Source organism: Bactrocera dorsalis, chromosome 3, assembly GCF_023373825.1.
Source record: "Bactrocera dorsalis isolate Fly_Bdor chromosome 3, ASM2337382v1, whole genome shotgun sequence".
Classification (NCBI taxonomy): domain Eukaryota; kingdom Metazoa; phylum Arthropoda; class Insecta; order Diptera; family Tephritidae; genus Bactrocera; species Bactrocera dorsalis.
The window spans coordinates 81,326,259-81,347,934 of NC_064305.1; the positions used below are offsets into that span (position 1 = coordinate 81,326,259).

The 21,676-nt window shown below is 35.7% G+C and overlaps 1 protein-coding gene across 9 annotated transcripts in view; it reads left to right on the plus strand.

The window, feature by feature from the left end:
• The window catches only part of LOC105230008 (kazrin), a 268,925-nt gene that overhangs the window by 210,698 nt on the left and 36,551 nt on the right, over window positions 1-21,676 (plus strand). For all 9 annotated transcript variants that reach the window (XM_049450729.1, XM_049450730.1, XM_049450731.1 and 6 more), the window contains exons 5-6: window positions 12,274-12,748; window positions 15,690-16,377. In XM_049450729.1, coding sequence (XP_049306686.1) covers window positions 12,635-12,748; window positions 15,690-16,377 — 802 coding nt within the window. In that variant the 5' untranslated portion in view covers window positions 12,274-12,634. The remainder of the gene's footprint in view (window positions 1-12,273; window positions 12,749-15,689; window positions 16,378-21,676) is intronic.

The window sequence follows — 21,676 nt, forward strand, 5'->3', positions numbered from 1 at the left end:
TTTCTAAGTCGACCCTTACTGAAACTTAAATCGCTCTCACTATATGAATCGTTCTCTCTTATTTGTTGACTCTCTGAGAAAAATTTTTGGAAAGCCGGTTTGATATCTGAATGATAATCAAAAATATAATTTCGTTTTTGGTTATGGGTAATTTCAGGCAATTGCTGCTTATTGCTTTTTTTTTAGGTTTTGCAATGCCAAAAGTACCGATATTCAAAATTTTGTTTTTAAAAGTATTCTAAAAAAATAAAGTTCTAAAATATTGGTGAGCCAATAAAGTCAACTTTAAGTCAATGAGGAAACTCTACTAATTTATTACAAATTTTACTATGTTTTTAGGTTTGATTGTATGAACTGCGTTAGATACTTACCCACTCTTTTCAGTTTTTTATAATTTCTGGCCACCTTAGTTCGAAAATCAGCAATAATTTGATGTGAGAACACTTTATACATGTTGTTTAAAGAGAGTTAATTTATTGTAATTTATCTATGCTTTGTTTTTGTTTACTTTATAAACGTTTTTTTATAGAGAAATTCTTAACAATAATTGTGAAATTGTGTTTATCTTTATTTGTTTTTAATAGTCTGAATTATATGTAAGAAAAAAGTAGTAATACTTTCATAATTTCTCTCTTTTCAAACTCTTAATTTAGTCTTCAAAATCTATGTCTTTTACTTCACAATAATCCCGCTATAAAATGGATGTTTATTTGACCAATGATGATGAGTGATGAGTGTCGATTTCATCATGTCCGTTTGTCTGTCGCATCAGAAAGTGTTCCGATCCGGCCACTATAGCATATAGTTGGCAGAAAAAAGTATGCCCGTACAATTAGTCTGGTTATGTATAGCATTATGCATTCAAATCATCTTTGTCAGTCTTATATGGCATCAAGTACCTGGTAATAGTCTACAATATTCTGGTGACTAGAGCTTTATAAACATATGCATACAGAGATAAAACAGTCACTCAACTAGTTATTCACTACTTTACAACTAGTACGAAGCAAATTTTTTTTTTTGATTTTGCCGATTCGTCTTTTTCACATACCATCAGCTGAATATTTTTATACGCTGATATCCAACGAGTTGTCAATTGTCAGATTATGATCCAGTTATACAATAATTAAGAATTCATTCGTTACTGCCTAGTTGTTTATATCCTCAGGAACAGTTGTAATATGAGTTTTGTATATTTTCTCAGTATATTTTATAAAAATTAGTTACAACCTACATTTTTCTGGATTTTTAATTCTTACTGAACACCCTAATGCACATCTACTTGCTGCCAAACAAACGACTGCACTTGAGCGTTTGTACAAACTGCATAACTTATGTGTGATTAGTACTGCATATCTCAATATTCTATTGTGATTAAGTATTTACGATTGCTAGCGATAGCTTCACCTGTGGTTTTGTCTGTCAAGCTGCGGTCATGCGAATGACCAGGAGAGAAAATTTATACCGATAATAGCTGAGAATGCTTGAGGTTTGCTTGTTAGCTTTTCAGTGAAAGCACAGTGTGTGTCTCTGTGTGTGTGCATAAGATTATTCTGAACTGAGTGCATTTAATTTATGGCTTGCATTTTGCTTATATTCTGCTAATTTCTTGTTAAATTTGTTTAAACGCATAGAAGTTGTGGTGAGTGCAATTTTGCTCAAAGGTAATTAAGTCATTAAATAGAGAGAAAGAGCGAAATGAAAAGATAAAGAAGTAAAGATGAATTTCAGGAGAGAAATTGCATACAAGTTTTGGTAAAGAAAGTCTGTAGTGTGTGCTCTTTGTATTTGCTTGTATTTGCTTAGAAAAGTTGCTTGTGTAAGATATTTTCATAATTGAATTTGTTATGCAAATGATAGTATCTGTACACAACAGCTTAAGTGATTTACTATATTCTACACGAAGTTAACTTGACAGTGCTGACAGCAGAGGGAGATAGAGTTGTGTTAGATCTTAATATTTGTAAATAGAATTAAACACTGATACAAGCATAATTCTCAGAACAAAATGCATACAATTATCACAAACATAATCCTCTGCGATACTGGTGATAAAATATTAATTTATTGAAAAACTTTGAGTGCTAGAGGGGAAAAGGGTCACAGCACCTGCAATTGTAGAAAGAAGGAGTGAGTGAGTGAGAGTGCTCAGAGTTATAAAGTCCTTGTACTCGTATTTGGTAAAAGTAAACAGAGCTTACAAATCTCATAATAAGTGCCACATTAATTTCTAGCTAACAAATCTGGCCTTATGTTCTTTTAATTCCCTATATATGAAAAAAAATTAATTATATATTTTTTAAATAAATGATCCACATGACGAGCTGAGTCGCTTTAGTCATGTCCACCTGTCTGTCTATCTCTTTATACACTAATTAGTCCCTCAGTTTCTGAGCTATCAATCTAGAAATTTGCACAAGTCTTTTAATTCACCATGAAGCTGCTTTTTTGTTAGAACAGCCGATATCCGTCATCGGCAGCACATATGTATCTGCCTGAAAACTGATCGATTAAAATTAAGTCCTTATTTGGAACATTTTTTTTATTTGGCAGAGATAATAATCCAAACCAAAGCTCCCAACACATCTTTTAGATCGGACCATCTGCCTGTGCTCCAAAATTATGAGCTTTTGTGTTCAATACTACTGTGGGCAAAAAATAGTAAGGCTTTCTAATAAAATTTCTGGTGCCGAAACGTTCAGAATGTAGGAAAAGGCGTTCAAAGATCAAATTATTCAAAGGAGATCGAGAACGCTTTGATGACGAACCACGTTCAGGACGGTCGTCAGCATCAACTGATGATCAACACGTGAATAAAATAAAGGCATCAGTGCTTGAAAATCGCTATTAACGGTCAGAGATCTTATTGGTATCGTTGGAATATCGAAAGGACCAGTGAAAACCATTTTGAAAGATCATTTGGACTTAAGAAAAATGAAAGTACGATTTGTTCCAAAATCACTAAATTTATTCGAAAAACAGGGCCGCATTGAAGGCTAATCCGGAAATTGACTTTAACAGCTGTTTTGAGGATTGGAAAAAGCGTGAGCACAAGTGTATTGGAGCTAAGAGGGAAGAATAAGTTAAGAGTTTTAAAATTTTGAACAAAGTCTTAATAATTTTTGCTCATATATGTATCATAAGTAGTCATAAGATGCAGTCTTGATTGTCAAATTTTAAGTTCACTTTACAAATATAAGCAATACCAAATAAGAAAAAAAAAAACATTGAACATTTCTTTAATTTCTGAGCATCTTATATATTATGAGTAAATTTTATAAAATTCTGTAACTCTGAAAAGAACACCCTGCACTTTATTTCCAATTGCTATAAGACGCTATAAGAAAAGCTTTATGTAGAGAGTATGTGATTTGTAAATTTATATCCCTACATGCGAGTTCAAGCACATATACTTTATTTTTTATATAGTACACGTCTGCACGAAGAAACTATTCAATTTAAAATTTGCATTCGAGCAAAAGATCAACTTTTCTTCGCCTACGAGTACAATCGCTTCAAGTGCTGCGCTCTAAAGGCAGCATATGTAAATGGATAGGAAAATTTGCATGTGAAAAGGGCTACGTTGGTCGCATGCTGTGCGCACTTGAGAGCGAGAGCATGTCCTTCTGACAGGAATTTATAAATACAGTTATATAGTTTACAATGTAAATACACACACATATATTTACAAGTTGTATTTGTGCCCACTACTGTTTACATATACGTTTACTTATGTACTTGCATGCTCATACATACATTTATATGTAGTGACTTAAATTTTAAGAGTGCAAAAGGGCATGTGTGGAGTATATATAGTACATGTATTCAAAAAAATGCTGAAAATGCGTTGAAAATTCATAGACAAGTGCTTTCTAATGTCCTTCTGCTTGCATAAACATCTGTCAATCTGAAAACGTCCAGTAGCATGTACATGCAAAAAATAGACAGAAAACTTAATCGCGACCAGCTACTGCAAAAAGTGTGCTAAGGGGTAAATCAGCAAAGGCTTTTAGTTAAAGAGTAGTTAGGATGTGTATATTTGTTTGTATGTGAAAATGTTGTACTAAAAAGTTTTATAGTATTTTTTCTTAGTTTGGAGTCTAGGGAGGAGCTATTTTTTACACAATTTCTACTCTGACTTTACAATGCAAAATTTAAACTCTTCTGGGTTTTTAGCTTTATTTTGATATCAAACTTCTTCTTCTTGCTTCGCCAGTATACACTTTATAGAAAATTATAGCTTCTCTAATCAGATCTGTAGCTCAAATTATTTTCCTCAGGAATATATTGAAGGAGCCGCACGATAGGTGAAACTTCGTTTGGCATCGAACGGTTCGAAGAGGTCCTTCACGATCCTGACGGAGCTTTTCATTGATGTTTCATCATTGAGACTGAATTTAACAACCGTTGCGCCAAAAATACCTTCTTTGCCTACCCTGGCGTTGAACTCGCCAAGGATGATTTTGACAGCGTGGAGGGGCAGGTTTCATAGGTGCGCTCCAAGCTCTCATGGAAGATATCTTTCATCACATCGCCCTTCTCTTCCGTCGGGCGCAAATTAGCGATAAGTTGAACTTAGCTTTGATGCGAATTATAGCTCGGCATTCATCCACCGGGTTAAATGCTAGGGCTTGGCGACGTAGTCTCTCTCCCAACGCAAATTCCATACCCAAATCACCTTATATGGCCATTGTAGTAAATGCTACAAGGACCTACTCATCCCAGTCGTTGTCCCGTCCATCGCACCTCTTGAACGGCGGTGATGTCAGCCTTCGTCTTACGAGGACATCAACCAGCTGGCAGCGGCACCTTCCCAATTAAGGGACCGAACATTCCATGTGCATACCTTAAATCTTAATCTTTAATGAGTTTGCCGTTGTCGTCATCAAAAGGGGGGTTTCTCAACCGGCCTCATGTTTTGTTATTTTCAATGGCCAGTGATTTTTTTACTTGGCGTGTCCCAAGCCCAGCGCACAACCCTGGGGAGAGACTATTTACTTGCCTTATAAGCATGGCATACCTTCAAACGGATGTTTTTTTGACTATCCAGAGAATACTTGGTCTAAGACTGGAAGTCCATCCTCCATTTCCCATTCCAGGACAACTAAACCATTGAACATATCTATATTTATATATATTTCGAAAAAAACTCATATCTTTCCTGCTGACAATTTATCTAAGAGTGCGTATAATGTGTGTACGAGTAGTTTGCATGTATCCTCATACATATACATACACAAACATATGTAGAGTGCATTTGTGTGAAACATGTGCCTGTGAGCAGTTAAGCGCTTGAGGTTCTTATGTCAAATTTATGCGTTTGACCTAAATTTCGCCTCAAAACTGAGTTGTATGCCCCAAAACAAACGACCACGACTATAACTGAATCATACCGTATGCATGCACGTGTGTGTGTGTGTGTATGTGACGATCAAGTTGTATTGAAGCACCCAGTGTTGACCATTATTTTGAATTATTTCAAACCGGACAGTTTGGTCCTGCCACAGTATCACTTAAGTGGAAATTCTGAGTCGTAGTGTTTGGTAGAATTGATTGGCTCACAAAATTATTGCCGGTTATGCGAGACAAGGCTTCGGCAATAATATTTATACGCAGATATAAGCCATATCTCTGCACACCTACACTCGCACATTTACATTTACATTCACCTATACGAGCTCTGATATATTCATGAGTGTGGTTTTGTGCTGATGCATGCGGTCTCGTTTCTTACTTATTATATGGATGTTGCATATTGAGTATCTATAAATGTTAATTTAATAGTGACTTCATGCCATGCATAGCAAGCCAAATCAATTCTGCTATTTCGTATTTGCGCCCTTATAGGTACATGTATTCTCTCACTTACCGTTATGTACACGGTGCGTATTTATTTGTATTGCTTTGCACGGCACTGTGGTTATAGCATACATACATATATATGTCCAGGACGGTTAGTTTATTAGGTTGCTATACTGATAATCCAGTTAAATTAATTTTAAATACGAACACGGTTAGTATGTGTGAGAGCTTTGCTTAATGTTGTTAGCCCTAATATATGATATGTTGTTGCGTATGTTAAAGTAACTCGAGTTTTCCAAAAATTTATACACGCACTTAATTGAGTTTTCGTGTACATAATGGAGTGTGAATTTAATGCCTGCTAATGAGGTAAGGATGTAAAATAGTTGAAAGGGCTAAATAAAGCTCAAAAACAGATTATATACAAATTGTTCGAAAATCTGTTGTAGATAATGTAAATGGAAAAAAACATTTTGAAATATGGAAAAAATAATAATATTATTATTAGAGAGTTCGAATCGAACAAACTACATATAACAGCTGCGCAAAGTGAGTTCTATTACATTAAAGGGTTACATGGGTTTCCTCGGGTAAAAAGATTTTTTCAAAATTTTTTTTCTCATATAAAAAATGAAATATTTTGTTAGAATTTTATATTGTTACAAACATTTACTATTAACTAATTTTAAACTCGGCCTTTGGGATGCAATTTCCGGTGATCCCTCGGAAAAGAGATGCGCCCGCGTTGGCAGGATAATTCCTTACAGGATAAAGTGGAATAAATACGTACTTTTGTTAAAACCTTAACTAATAATTTAGGCGAAAGAAAAAAACTGAAAATTGAATTTTTGGCAGACTTTTTTACAGTGAAATTTTTGCTAATTTTTTTTTTCAAATAATTGGGATGGGAAAAAATGCTTCATCCAAGCCTTTAAGAATTTTATATGAAGATCAGTTAAATTCAGATTTTCAAATAATACATTTAAGACAAAATTGAATTTACATTTGAATTAATTTTCCTTTAATCCAACATTTTTGATTTAGAAAATTAGCAATCCAGACAGGGGTATTCTCCAAAGTATTGCCCATATAATGCCATAATATTGTATTTGCCAGTTTTTGTGGCAATTCGATTGCATCTCAAAGGACCTACGTCGGCTTGGCTGCCAATAATGAATCAACCTTACCGTAATGAACCGTATTGCATATTCCAGTGAGCGCATGCTGCATCGACTGGAGCAAGTAGTAGTGACATGGGCCAGGTCTAGAATATAAGGCGTATGAGGCAACACTTTTCAATCGCTGTTTTCAAAATATTTTCTAACCGGTCCTTCAACAAGAGGCTGATATGTCATGGAAAACTATTGCCTCGTCGCAAATTTTGGAAGTTGTTCAGCAATCGCTCGCTTCAACTTGATAAGTTGTTTAATTATTTTACCCATTTCCAAAAGCTTATAATATAAGATATCTTTGTGCTCCACCAAATACAGAGTTTTACTTAGGCGTCATAGATATTCGACTTTGTCGTTCATTTGTCTGGTTTGCAAAATTTTACATATGATATTTTGCATTTAGGATAGCCGTATTGTATCCAGATCCCAACACCAGTCGCAATGTAATGAAAAAACGACTTCCTTTTTGTAGCGTTCAAGCAGCTCGAATAAAGTTTTATATACTGAAATCTAAATTAGTATATAAAAGAGAAGGAGAAATTTCGTGGTTTGGGGCGCCTTCGCAATGCACACACGCCACCACAGAGCGGCCTAGTTCGTCGACCAGTTCAGTTCCGGCTACACCTTTATGCCCCGGCGCACAGATCAGGTGTACATGGTTGCAAGCTGATAGACGGTTCAGCCTTCCTATATGTATGTACATTCCTCCACTAAAAGTGATTTGACCACATAAACTGAGATCGCTTTTAGTGCCGCATGCTGAGTATAACGATACTCTGGCTGCAATTGTTGCAATGGAGAACAGTTTCTGTGCACTGACATATGTATAGCTAAGATTTCTGTATGAAAGTTGCTCGGGAAAAATCCTATTTTTGTAAATAGGTTAGTATGCGGTTCCGCAATGCCTGCTGAGTTTTGAAAAAAAACAGTATTATATGAAGAGTGTTTAAGAACATGTAAAATTTAATAAAGGAGTTCATATAAATGGCAATTTTATACAAATTTTAAAACTTAATGCTATACATACCAGAAAAAAATAAATGAATGAAAAAAATTGAGAGGCGGCAATGAGCCACGTTGCCACTTTTCTTTTCTCTTGTGAAAATCAGATAATTCTTTATTTTCTGCGCAACATGGCCAGATGAGGGATGGAAGAATTTTCAGTTTCCAGGCTGCTTCTTTTCAAATTCCACTTGAAAATGAATTGAGGTTGACCAGGCGCACAGGAAAAAGAGCGCAGAGCAGATTTAAGAACGTCTACACGAGAGTTCGCGAAATATGGGCGTTCCTTGTAAATAAATCTAATGGCGTTTTAATATGAAATACTTAGAAAAAATGCGCAGTTTGCTTGAATAGTATGCGATATAAAAGATAAGCTGTGATAATTACAGTTACTAGAGTTTTGTACGTGTAATTATATATATATGCAACGGGTGATCCAAGTAGAGGTACTTTTTTAAATAGTTTTTTTTTTGACAATTAACATTCCTTAAATTATTCATTAAATTTAACATACAAGTTGCCCGTTTGAACTTCTGAAATATATCGCACTATCCATGCACCATAGTATGCCTTGCTGTTGTCATCGGTAAATATAAAATATACACTTTTAATAGACAAGTAAATTTCTTCACTGACCCAGTTACTGCGCCTCACCCGTATTATCCTTCTGCACTCAACGTAACTAATAGTAATATTCTGTTATTTTTTGTATTTTACTAAAACCACCTTAAAAAATGCCGACCGTAGCAGTCAGTGCAAGTTTTAGCGCCCTAACCGAGAGTGAAATTTGAGTAGCCTGCAGCTCAAAATTTCATAAAGTTGCTCAACTAATTAGTGGAAACCCGGCACTGTTCCTCCCCTCGCGCAACATTTTGCATAATCCAATTTGAGTTGTAGCGAATTGTAGCAATTTTTTGCTTACTTAATTTCACCCTACTCAATCTATTTACTACTATTTCTCAATATCAGCCAGTATTGTTTTTGCACTATGCAACCTACGCTTGCCTCGATGGCGCTGCTTTCAAATTGATTCACCTTCCAAAAGTTGGTGAACTTTTTGCCCCAGCATGTCGGTTGCAGCATATTGCTAGTTACCGTAACTAAAAAGCGCTGCAAAATTTCATTTTGTTTTTAAATTTTTTGTTTGATCGAAAAATGAAAACTTTTTCACCTTTTTCAGTTCTCAAATCCACCATGCTTGGCAGTATATTGGATTTCTCTTTATTTGTGTATATATTTTTTCGTGCTCCTGCTCGCTTTCGATTTACAGGCAATTTGAAATTTATTTGGGCTATTGGGTACCAATGTACACACGCTAATAAATATTATGCCTTTTACACATACATATGCGCCTATTTAGTGTGCATTTCCATTGGCGAGCGCTCAAATGTAATAACGAGGCGGAAAAAAGGCTTTTTGTTTATGAACATGCCAGATCATATGTATGTGTATATATCTATGATATATGCCGTAAATATGCTTTGCAGTTATTCGTGTGTGTATTTGACCGCTTTTGGTTGAGCTGCCACGGCTCTACGCATGAGTGAAATTCCACTTAGCAAAATATATTTGTATGCAGATGTTTTTTAGTATTGGAGCATAGTTTGTATCCTAGCTTTATAGTGGACTATATGTCTGTATGTCATACATGCTTATTCGCAATTCTACTTACTTGCGCCTCTTTATCCCTTTTGCAAATAACTTTACAATTGCCATGTTTCTAAAATATGCACTTCACTTCGAATGTGGGCTCAAACTGACCAATTTTCTTATTATATATGTATGTATGTGCATACTTGACCTATATAAAGAGAGTAGATAGTACTTTAAAGTGCCTGATCAGAAAAAATGTTGAAAAAAACGAACAATTTAGCAAAGAAAAATTCGTGCTATTTGAGCTTATTTCGGGAGAACAATTGAATATTTCAGTTTGAATTTATTCAAATATTTCGCAATCTGATTGATATACTTGTATATTATACATATTAGCTTTATTGAGCATATGATAACGAAACAACGAAACAACGAATTCACAAGTTTTTATCAGCAGCTCAGACTCAAGGAAATATGCTCACATAATTCATCAAACATTTTTTAAATCAAATTCTAAAATTTAAGTTGGTATCCTCTGGTATGTAGGAGTGGCTATATTGCGACTTTTTAATGTGAAGAATAATCTGATGTATAATTTTTTTCACGTTAGCCCGGTAGATTGTGGGATATATTATTTCGTCTAAAAGTAGACTGCTTTCAGTTGCCTTTTCAATCTTTAATTGGTCAAATCTGCGGTGACTGTTTTTATTCGTTTAGATTAGAAGTCGTATTATACGTTTCGAATACTTATTTTTACCTGTGCTTGATTATATTTGATACTCTTTTAAGTTTTTCACTATAAAGTATATAAGTGTATATATGTATATAGATGGCCAGCGTGACGAACTTAGTCGATTAAGTCATCTCTGTCTGTTTGTCTGTTTATATCAGAACCAGCCTTTCAGTTTTGAGATATCAATATAAAATTTTGCACACATAATTTTCTCCCCAAGAAGCTACGAATTTCTTGGAACCGATGATATCGGATAACTATAACTATAGTAGCTATACAAACTGAATGATCGTAATCAAGTGTTTGTATGGAAAAATTTTTCACTGGACGAAATTATATGTATATGGAATATTGCCTGAGACAATAGTATTAGCAATAGTATTATTATCTTCGAAGAAAATGTTCAGATCGGACAGTGGATCGCTACAAAAATGTTTAAATAAAACAATAACGGTTTGTGATATCAATGAAACTCTTTTTTCCTGTGAAATTACATTTGGAGCCATTATGTATGCAACTCAATTTCTTTTGCATGGCCACTATGGGCAGAAGTGCAGACGCCGATATTGCTGCAATTTCACCACCAACCATAAACTTTACATATCTCAACAGGAAACGGCGTCAAATCGCGAGAAATTTTTAATAAAACATTTACTGTGTGACTTATTCCATCGTCCTGTTGTCAAAGTCCAATTCGGGCCCAAAATATTCGGTTATCATTGAGCGGTCGCGATTCCCATTCATTTCCATTTTTCCGGATGCAGTTGTGCTCATGAAGTACGTGTGGATTGCTGCCTGAACACGAACGCATATTTTGCTTATTGGCGAAGCCATTCAGCTAGTAATGAGCTTCATCGCTGAAGATAATTTCGATGAAAATCCGGATAGTATTCAAAATGTTTCTCAGCCCTCACGATTATGGTGGCTAAGCGGCTTTAGTACTTGCGTTAATTTGATCTTTTAAGGATGTAGACCAAGATCTTTTAGCAAACTTAGCCGCAACGATGTCACAGAAATGCCCAACTCTTGACAAAGTCTTGTGAGGGACTGATTTGGGTCTTTCTCAATTGATGCGTCTCGACACTACGGTCATTTCTTTATCTTATCGGTACGGGAACATTTTTTGCTGTCCTTGTGGATTAAAAATTTTCCACTAGATGCTCAATTGTTAATCTAACCGGACCGGATTATGACCACCGTAAACTAGACGTAGCGCTCTTAAAGTTGAGACCACTGACTCCGTGATGTCAATATTAATTGTTTAGACGCTTTTTGGAAGCTAAAATTTCTGGATCAAGTCCATTCATACATTTCTTTGCCTGTACGCGAACTTTGCGGTTTCTTTTATGGTGCATTTGTGGTTGAAATGTAAAGAAGCTTAAATATATATTAACCCTCACTTCTATTACATACATGGATTATTACATGGAATATTAGAATATTTTGGTATATTCGTGATATAGACCTCGAGTATTCCATGCTTCTACTTTTGTGAGTATGTGCTGGAAATGAATTTAAAATATAACTGATTATTCGAGTTTTATGGCAAACTGATACCTTAGATTCCGATTTAAATTATTGTAGTATTGAATTATTTACTTTACTTTTAGAGTATTTTCGACCGCTGCAACAGCAATTTCGTAGTCATAATGCGAAAGCTTCGTTAACACGAGGTTTAATGTGGGTTAAAAAACGTAAAACCCTGTTTTCATATCCCTTTTAGTCTTCTGTATTTGAAGTCTCATCAGATAACTGGGCTTCCTGGTACATACGAGTATATTTAAATATTTTATAAATATAAAAACACGTCTCATTCACAAGTGGAAAAATATATAAAGAAAGCAATACAATAACGTTTTAATTTTAACTTAAAATCAGTAGAAAACTTAACTTATGTAATCATAATTTCATAACCTTAAACTAAAACGCTTATAAAAGATTTAAATTACATATTTTCATTTCTTTTTGCAGATGTTGCAGCATTAAACACGCAAAGAAACTAGCAAAAACAAAATACACGCCAAACAATTATTTCGAGTTCAACTCACAACTTTTAAAACATGCAAAAATGCTAAAAGCATAAAATCACTTAAATGTGGGCAAATTGAAATTATTTGCATTATTCAAATTCCAAAACTATTATTTGATAATATAAGCACAAAAAAAAATTAAAGCCCATAGAAAAAGTAATAACACGCAAAAAAGAGAAAACCGAAAAGAAACCAAAGACAGCAAGCAAGACATAATTTACTGTCCACTCAAACCACTTCTGTCCCATTATCCACCATTACGAACAGTGTGACCAAAACAACACTAATACTCATTGAATATTATGCAAATAAACGGCACTTCTTCTGGTCCCACAATGGCTGCGTCTGAGCCACCAGAACCACCGCCGCGCAATCCGGATCGCATTAACGCTTCGCTACACAAACTGAGCGAATCTGTAAGTACATATACATATATTCATATGTATGTATGCATTTTCTCAAACCCACCTCCCTAGCAAAGCAAAAACCAAAAAGTTGAAATCAGAAAAAATACAAAAAAATTGTTAAATGAAAGCACGAAAGTTAACTAGAAGAAAATACAAAACTTTCTCTTTACATTCAATATTCTCGGTATTTTATATCTATGTACTTTTATGCATGTGTGTTACTGTGCACTTTTTCATAATATTCCTGTAAAGCCCAAACAAAGAAATAATAAGAAATGCGAGCATAGTAAACAATCATAATTTTTTTGCATGCCTTCTCCTATTCTACATCCTCTCTACACCACCTGCCTTGCATTCTTTTCTACACCTTTTCCGCCGCAGCATATACATACATACACATATCACAAACGAGTTTTTTGCTGTGTTTCTTCACCTACAAAATATTTTCTTGCCTTCTCACCTGTAGCTTACCAGCTGCGCATGTATTGCTGGTGCGTATGTGTGTGGCTGTGTGTATGGAATTTCTTTGTACTCGCTCGCTCAACCGTCCATACGCTTTTATACTCTCAAATTTCTAATAACTTTAAATTGAATGCTCTTCGTTATTTCCATACACATGGCACATACATACACACACATCCACACATACATATCCATATATAAATTTTTATTAAATTTTTCTCAAGTAAATTGCTGAAATAGTTCTCTACTGCTATCAACCTGCATGTACCGTTGGAAATGTTATCACAAAGCATTCAGCATCTGGCAGACTTTTGTGAGAGTTATTTATATTGCAGTTTATATCTTTATTATTCTTTAATTTCACTATCAATATTTATGTGTGTTATAATGGATATAAATGTGTATACATAATACATAAGGAGAAATATATTCTCAATTTGCCTTATCTTTGCTCGTGTTGCATTTGGACCTTCGTCGCCAACACCTTTGGGTTTCATATTGTGTAGTCAAATGAGATATTATGTGATGTGGGAGTTCTACGGGACTTTCTTATGACCTTTTGAGATCATATTAATATAAAATCTTATCATCAGAGTGAATAATTTGCACCAAGTTTTAGATTCTTTTGCAAAATCCGAGTCAGGCGTGAACCTTCAGCTGAATGGAAAATCTAAAAAATGTTGACTTCAAAAAGGTGCTTTCATTCTCCTTCATTTTTGTATCTATTCCTATCTTCTTCTTTATTGTCGTTGACAATATGGGCTATAGCCGATAGCTGACTTTACAGCAGCGCGTTTCTTTTTCACTGTTTGGCGTCAATTATAGATTCCTAGTGTAGCCAGGTCCTTCTCCACCTGGTCTTCCGAACGGAGTGGGGGTCTTCCTCTTCCTCGGGTACTGCACTCTTAGATTTCAATCGTCGGGCATACTTTCGTTAGACCATATTCTACGAAGAAGATGATGCATGATGATTTTCGCCGCCACATTTGAATAGCTCGACCGGCAATGCATCGGCCCCCGCCGCTCCGTTGTTCTTCAGACGGGTAATTGTTATTCGAACTTCTTCATGGTCGGGTAAGAGAACGTCCGCTCCATCGTCTTGAATTGGGAATCGGGTTCACCACCTTCTGGTGTTAAGCTTTCACTGTCATTCGGAAGGCTAGAGAAGTGTTCCTTCTCAAATATCAAAATTTCATAGAAACTCTCGTTCCTATTGGGAAAAACTGGGATAATTGACTTACATTAGCTCCTCTTGAGGCGAATTTTTCGCCGGAATATTATTCGCAGTATATAGGATCAGGTACTAATCCTTTGGTTTGAAGTCTGCTCTATTAGCTAGATGCATAAGAACAAAATCCCTCTCTTATCGATTCTGGGCGAATTCTTCCCGCAGAGAGTCCAATTGTTGACGGTACTGGTTCGAATTAAGAGTTTCGCCGTAAGGGAGCAGTCCATAGTAAATGATTACCCGTCACTGTTACGAAAGACAAACCCAAACTCTCTTGACCGACAATTCTGGCTTGAAAAACGTTTCTGCCGGCTCATTGGGCTTCGGCCACGACTCTTTTGAGTTGACGCTGTCGGAAGTGGCACACTTTTCAAGACGAGTAATCATATGACTCGGTTATGGATCGATTTGGTTGCGATTCATCTGTGATTTGTAATGTAACATCCATACATCGAGCGTTATTTAGCGGTTCCAAATATTTTTTGTGCAATGCTTAATTTCTGGATCAGCGAGATTTCTATTATTATATTGATATTTAGGTTATTGACCTTATAGAGCTAGATACATTTTGGACATCAAAATTACCTGAACAGAATCGACGAACCAAAATTTTGATAAAAATATGATCATCACATCACTTCGCTAGCACTCAGAATATTGGATTTTATCAATATACTGTAGCTGGGTGAGTCTTTGTGATTTAGGAGAGGATAGCATAGACCTAAGGTCGCGGTACATTCCTCGTTTATCAATCAATAGGCTGTTACAGTATCAGGGCCTAAACATTATTCATATTTTCTCCGCTTGGCTTGCATTTTCGTCATTATTGAAGAAAACCCTTGAAATGTGGTATGTTTTGTGACTACTATATGATGCGTGCTTTAGCAATTCTCAATGAAGTAGGTAATCAAATAACTAACCGAGGAGCTTTTTTAGTGTGATAATCATATCTTTCTAATGCCATATATCCTTTTCCGACCGATCGATTTTACAGAAACTAAACCCATGAAAATATTGAATTTCTTTTAACTTTACTTATCTAATATGTCAGTCGATTGTCAAGGCAAGCACAAAACTTAACTTTCGTCAGTCATCTAAAGAAAATCTGTCTTCATTCCAAACCACTTTTATTGCACGTTTTCCACCAAATTTTTGATTACTCTAAAAATTCCTGCTAGAAACCTAGACTATTATAATACTAATTTATATATATTTATTAAATATCAGTATACTTATCACAACTTATCTACTTGCTTACAGAAAAATATCAAATCTCTCGACTCGAGCATAGCAACGATAAACGAAAAAACGATCAACAATAATAAACCGTTAAAACCGATTTTGTCTTTGGATCACAGCAACAGTGCTGTTGGTAACACCACAAGTTTTAGCAACAGCGCTGCCACAGCAACACCAGCCTCGATTAGCAAAGGTGCAACAGCAACAAACACTACAACAGCACTTACAACTACGAATATATCTTCCGCGGCCAATTTATCAAGCGGCAGCACCACGTTACAATCAACTACAACAGCAGCACCACTCGTTTATACTAAACGCACTACAGCAGCGGCGGCAGCGGCTACACCAGCAACAACTGCCACCACAACAACGGTTGTAGATATCACACCGGGTGTTAACACCGGTGACAGCGTCTCGCCGCTCAGTTCGAATGGCAGCAGCAGCAATCAAACGCTCATCTCACCAATGACGATCGATAATCAGCAGCATCGCCTAAGTTTTCCCAATAAAAACGAGGTGCATGCAGCACTTATGGCACAACAACAGCAACAACATTTGAATGGCACCAATGCAACAACAGCGCTACTCAATGGTGGCGTTGCCGGCACAGCGGGCAGTAATGCATTGAACGCCAACAATGCGAATGCGAATTTAGCGACGACGTCTGTGGGGGCGGCGAATCATTCGAACGCAATAAATAGCACAGGTGAGCGAAAAAAAATAAAAATTGATGTCTATAATGCTTGAGGATTACAAAAGTTGATGGTTGAAGATTGAATATTGAAAATAAAATGCTTAATATTCGATTAAAATGGTTATAGCATTTGAGTTGCGCCTAAATGTAGACAATGATAAATTTCAAATTATCAATATTTTCCTATCGCAACTTCAGTTGCACTTTTTTGAAATCCTTGCTCATGCTACAAATACGATAAATAATAGCCCGATTTTCCAAAGTTTTTCGTTTATCCGCACATAATATTTTCAAGGACTCCAAGCCCAATGTTTGCTTAGATTGTAAGAAGAAAAAACGTTTCTTTTGGTTACACTGAGCCCTGAGCACTGGAATGATTTCACTCTCAACTGATTAGAGATAGTATGATCGTCGGAGCGAATCGGTGCAGGAGTCGCAAACTCTCCATATCTATGCAGTATTCACTAAAATTGTAGGACTTAAACCATTCACTGGGGTGGGTCTCCATACCATAAAGGAGCTGCTCTCAACCTCCCTAGGGACAAACTCAGCGGCCTGCAGACGGAAGTTAAAGGCCTTGCTGACACTAAGTGAGGCTTTGTGGTTTAGAAGAAAGGTCGCGGTGCATTCCTCGTTTATCAATCAATCAATATATTTTTATTGCTTCAAATTACAAAAATGTATCCATTTGTTAAGTTACGTAGAATTTTTCTCAAATATTTTATTTATATTCTCTAACGAGAACATATTTTTAATTGTTTAAAAGTATTTAAATCCTGATAATATGTCAATGACTTCAACACCTTTTGTTTAGACTTTCAATTTCTGTATTTTCAAAAATTTCACTTGAATTTTAAATATTTTTCCAAACCGTTATCTATTTTAATAATGGTGGTGGCAATAGACAATATTTCAGCACTGACAACACAAATGATTTATAAATTAAATTTATTCTAATTGCTGCTGTCACAATTTGAACTTTCCACAATTTGTGGTTAATGACAGTGTTTTAATTAGTTTTCATTTATTTATGATATTTGTGTCATTGAATATCTGCAAAAAAATGCAAATATGACTTGTGTGTGTTATTAGTGCAAAAATGGCAAAACTATCATAAAAGTGTTGATATGTGTAGACTTTTTGATTTAAGTGAAAAGTTGAAAATGCAATTGGAAAATGGAAATTGTTTTTAAGTGAATTCGGAAAAGGTGTTAAATTGCCAGCATTAAGCTTGCAAGAGCAATTTACGTGAAACAGAGTTTGAATATGCAGATTATTATGTATATGGTAGACATGTAAAATATATATTTGCGCCTACACGTGGCTATGATACAGTAGACGCAGTCAATACCTAAATATTTGTCTGTTTCAACCGACATTCCTTGCCTGTGTGGAGGCATATTGCTTTGCCACATTATTAATGTCACTCATACGTCCCGGTGGTCACATTTAAAATGCTCATCTTACAACCATATGAACGAATATATGGTATGACCATAAAAATACAGACAAGTTATTATTTTTGTGGCAATTCTTTGTCCACTCACGCACACACGCATCAATATTCACACAAGTTTCAAGATAAGTTTTCATTTTGTGCCATATTAGTATTTAGCATCCACATACTTTGCTCACGTTTACCACATATTTATTTGTGGTTGTTGTTGTTTTTTTTTTCCTTTTTTGAGTCAGCAATTTGTGAAAATATGTGACCTATGCGTTTAAATAAGTTTGTTTGAGTTTATAGCGCTGTGAACTTTTGAGGGTTTTTGCCAATATTTCAACTTTACGGGTTTCAGGCCGGCGCATTACTTACCCTCACCTAACACCGTGTTTATTTATTTATGTAGAGCTATTATATTCAATTTTGTATTTGGATGTAATATGTGTCATGTAACTATAAATTTAGCTGTTGATTGTATGGTTTTGTAAACTAATGCCGTAAGAGAAGTGACAGTTTGTGAATATGGTTGAGAAAATTATAGCTAGCATCAACTTGTGCTTGGAGCTTCATAGTTTAGAATGTGTTGAGATAATGAATAAGCTAACATGAACGTAGTTTCATCTAAATATTTAATGTGAAGGTATAAAACTTACCAGAAATTATGAACATAAATTATCTTACGGAAAATATACAATCATATTTTTTTGAGAAAATAAAATCTTTCCATCAAGACTTTGTAAAGGGTGTTTTTTATACATTAGAATCCCAATGAGAAATGAGACACATATTATAAAACTCGGAGCTGTTCGAATAAGTTCCAACCGAGAACTCTAATTTTCGGCACTTTTTGCAGCAATCTGGGCCGCCGAATATGCTCTTACAAGCCATCAATCATCACGGGCTTATCTGCGTAGACAAGCGCTTTTAAATCCTCTTAAAATATATTTCAGTCTTGTGAAATGGCCCGTTTTGTATGCCACGCCACAGTAGCATGAGCGAGGTATTGTGCAGACCAAAAATTATTGAAGAAATTCATTGTTTTGTTGACTGTATGACACATCAAATCGTCCACATCAAAATCCTCCCATTCTGGCATGAAAAAGACATTAATCATGTCTGTACCGTGTTCTTCATTCAATATTATGGTCGATTTCATTAAAAAAAATATGGATCAATGATTCCCTCTGTCCATAAGCACATAAAATGAAAAGCGAGCTTCATCACTAAATAACATTTTTTTGTGAAAATCGTGATCGGTGACCATCTTGTTTTGAGAACTTTCACCGAACCTATGATAACATGCAGAAAACTTGAAAGTTATCGGATAATTTTTATACGAGTAATCGCTGTAGCAAATTCGAAAAGTACTGATTTGAGAAAAATGAGTATAGTAAGTAGTAAGCTGATGGATAGTGACGGTCGAATTTTCCAAAAAATTCTAGAAGTAAAATTTTATGATGAATATTTATGTGATTTTTAAAGGTATCAAACCTTAAAAAAACAAAAGTTTGGTGTTAAAATTTAGTTGACTTGGAGAGCATAATTGTTCTTGGATATACACGGACCAGAGGTACGATGAATTAAAAGATTTTCAAACGTATTGATTGCTAATTTTGTCTGCAGTAGCCGCTAAGGTTAAACAGATTCTTAGGAACTAGGCTATTTTCATTTGCTAAAAGAAATGGATTAAAGAGATTTTTCGTAAATTCTAGGCCAAAAACATTAATATAAGGATCCATCAACCGCCATATTCACTAAACATGGTTCCGTGTGACTTTTTTCTCCAAAAATAAAAAGAATATTTTACAAGACAGAAGAAAATCGCTGAAAGAGCTAAGGTCCATCCCAAAAATTATGTTTAAGAAGTGTTTCGTCGATTGAAAAAAAAACCCTAACAACTCTCTGAGCCAATCTTTCTATTTTACACACATTTATATATACATAAATACTCTCGAAATTTCTTCTTAAGTACACCAAGATTAAAAGAATGTCCAAAGAAAATAAAGTTTATTAAATTTCATATACAAGTACATATTTAAATAACGTGTGTAAACTGATAGCTCGTTTGTAGCCTGGACGTCAAATATCTTTATGCAATTAACCAAAAACTGCAGACATAAAACCCACACATACGCAAACACTGAAGGGTACATTTGTAAATATAAAGGGTGATTTTTTTAAGAGCTTGATAACTTTTTTAAAAAAAAAACGCATAAAATTTGCAAAATCTCATCGGTTCTTTATTTGAAACGTTAGATTGGTTCATGACATTTACTTTTTGAAGATAATTTCATTTAAATGTTGACCGCGGCTGCGTCTTAGGTGGTCCATTCGGAAAGTCCAATTTTTGGGCAACTTTTTCGAGCATTTCGGCCGGAATAGCCCGAATTTCTTCGGAAATGTTGTCTTCCAAAGCTGGAATAGTTGCTGGCTTATTTCTGTAGACTTTAGACTTGACGTAGCCCCACCAAAAAATAGTCTAAAGGCGTTAAATCGCATGATCTTGGTGGCCAACTTACGGGTCCATTTCTTGAGATGAATTGTTGTCCGAGTTTTCTCAAAATGGCCATAGTCGCGAGCTGTTGTAGATGACGAGCAAAAAATAGTTGGCGTTAGCGATCATTGGTGGCAACTACGGGTCCATGTTGACAATGTTGTCCGAAGTTTTCCTCCAAGAAGTTCAGTGTGTAGCATTTTTGAACAAAAAGCGACGATAGCGATCGCCATTCACCGTAACGTTGCGTCCAACAGCATCTTTGAAAAAATACGGTCCAATGATTCCACCAGCGTACCAGCGTACACCACACCAAACACGTGCATTTTTCTGGATACATGTGCTTTTCTTGAACGGCTTCTGGTTGCTCTTCACCCCAAATGCGGCAATTTTGCTTATTTACGTAGCCATTCAACCAGAAATGAGCCTCATCGCTGAACAAAATTTGTCGATAATAACACATTTCGAACCGAACACTGATTTTGGTAATAAAATTCAATGATTTGCAAGCGTTGCTCGTTAGTAAGTCTATTCATGATGAAATGTCAAAGCATACTGAGCATCTTTCTCTTTGACACCATGTCTGAAATCCCACGTGATCTGTCAAATACTAATGCATGAAAATCCTAACCTCAAAAAAATCACCCGTTATATATGTATATGTATGTATGTGTACAAGGGCATGTGTGTAGCTGTAAAATAAGTTTGTATATACTTTAGTTTTACAAAATCATCGAAGTATGGAATTTCATATTCTCCATTTCCGCAGCAAGCACAGTGAAACATGAGCATATGTATCGCAAGGATTATCACAGCGAATTGCAAGCGTCCTTAAGGATGTACGACATTGCTTGTGTACAATATAGGGATGTAATAAACGCCGAGGTTGTGGAAAATAACAGCAAAATCTACTCAAAGTCCGAGCAGAGAGAGTTTTATGTTTGGCAGCGGAAATAGTCTGAAATGGAAATGTAAATCGGTAATAACGAGGATAATCATTTTTCTGAATGCTGCAAATGGGCGATGTGCTGGTTGTCACCCCTCGCCCCTGCTTGCACTGTAATACAAGAACAGTGATTTCTTCGCAAGAAGTCCCCGTCTGCCTGGGGTGTGCATTCGTAACTGCATACTCCAAGCGCTGCCAGCCAATTCGGTGGCTTATAATCCCATGCGCCGCACGCCAACAAACAGCCCGCTGTGTGTATGAGACGATAAATGCAAATCACTGCTTGGCCATTTGACTTACAGACGTCTGTCTGCTGTGTTTTGGACACATCGAATGATTTTGTGGTTGCTCTCTACTTATGGGCTGCACTGGGACGGCTACTCTTTCGCTGCAAAAGCAAGTCGTTCGTATTTCGACAACCGTCAGT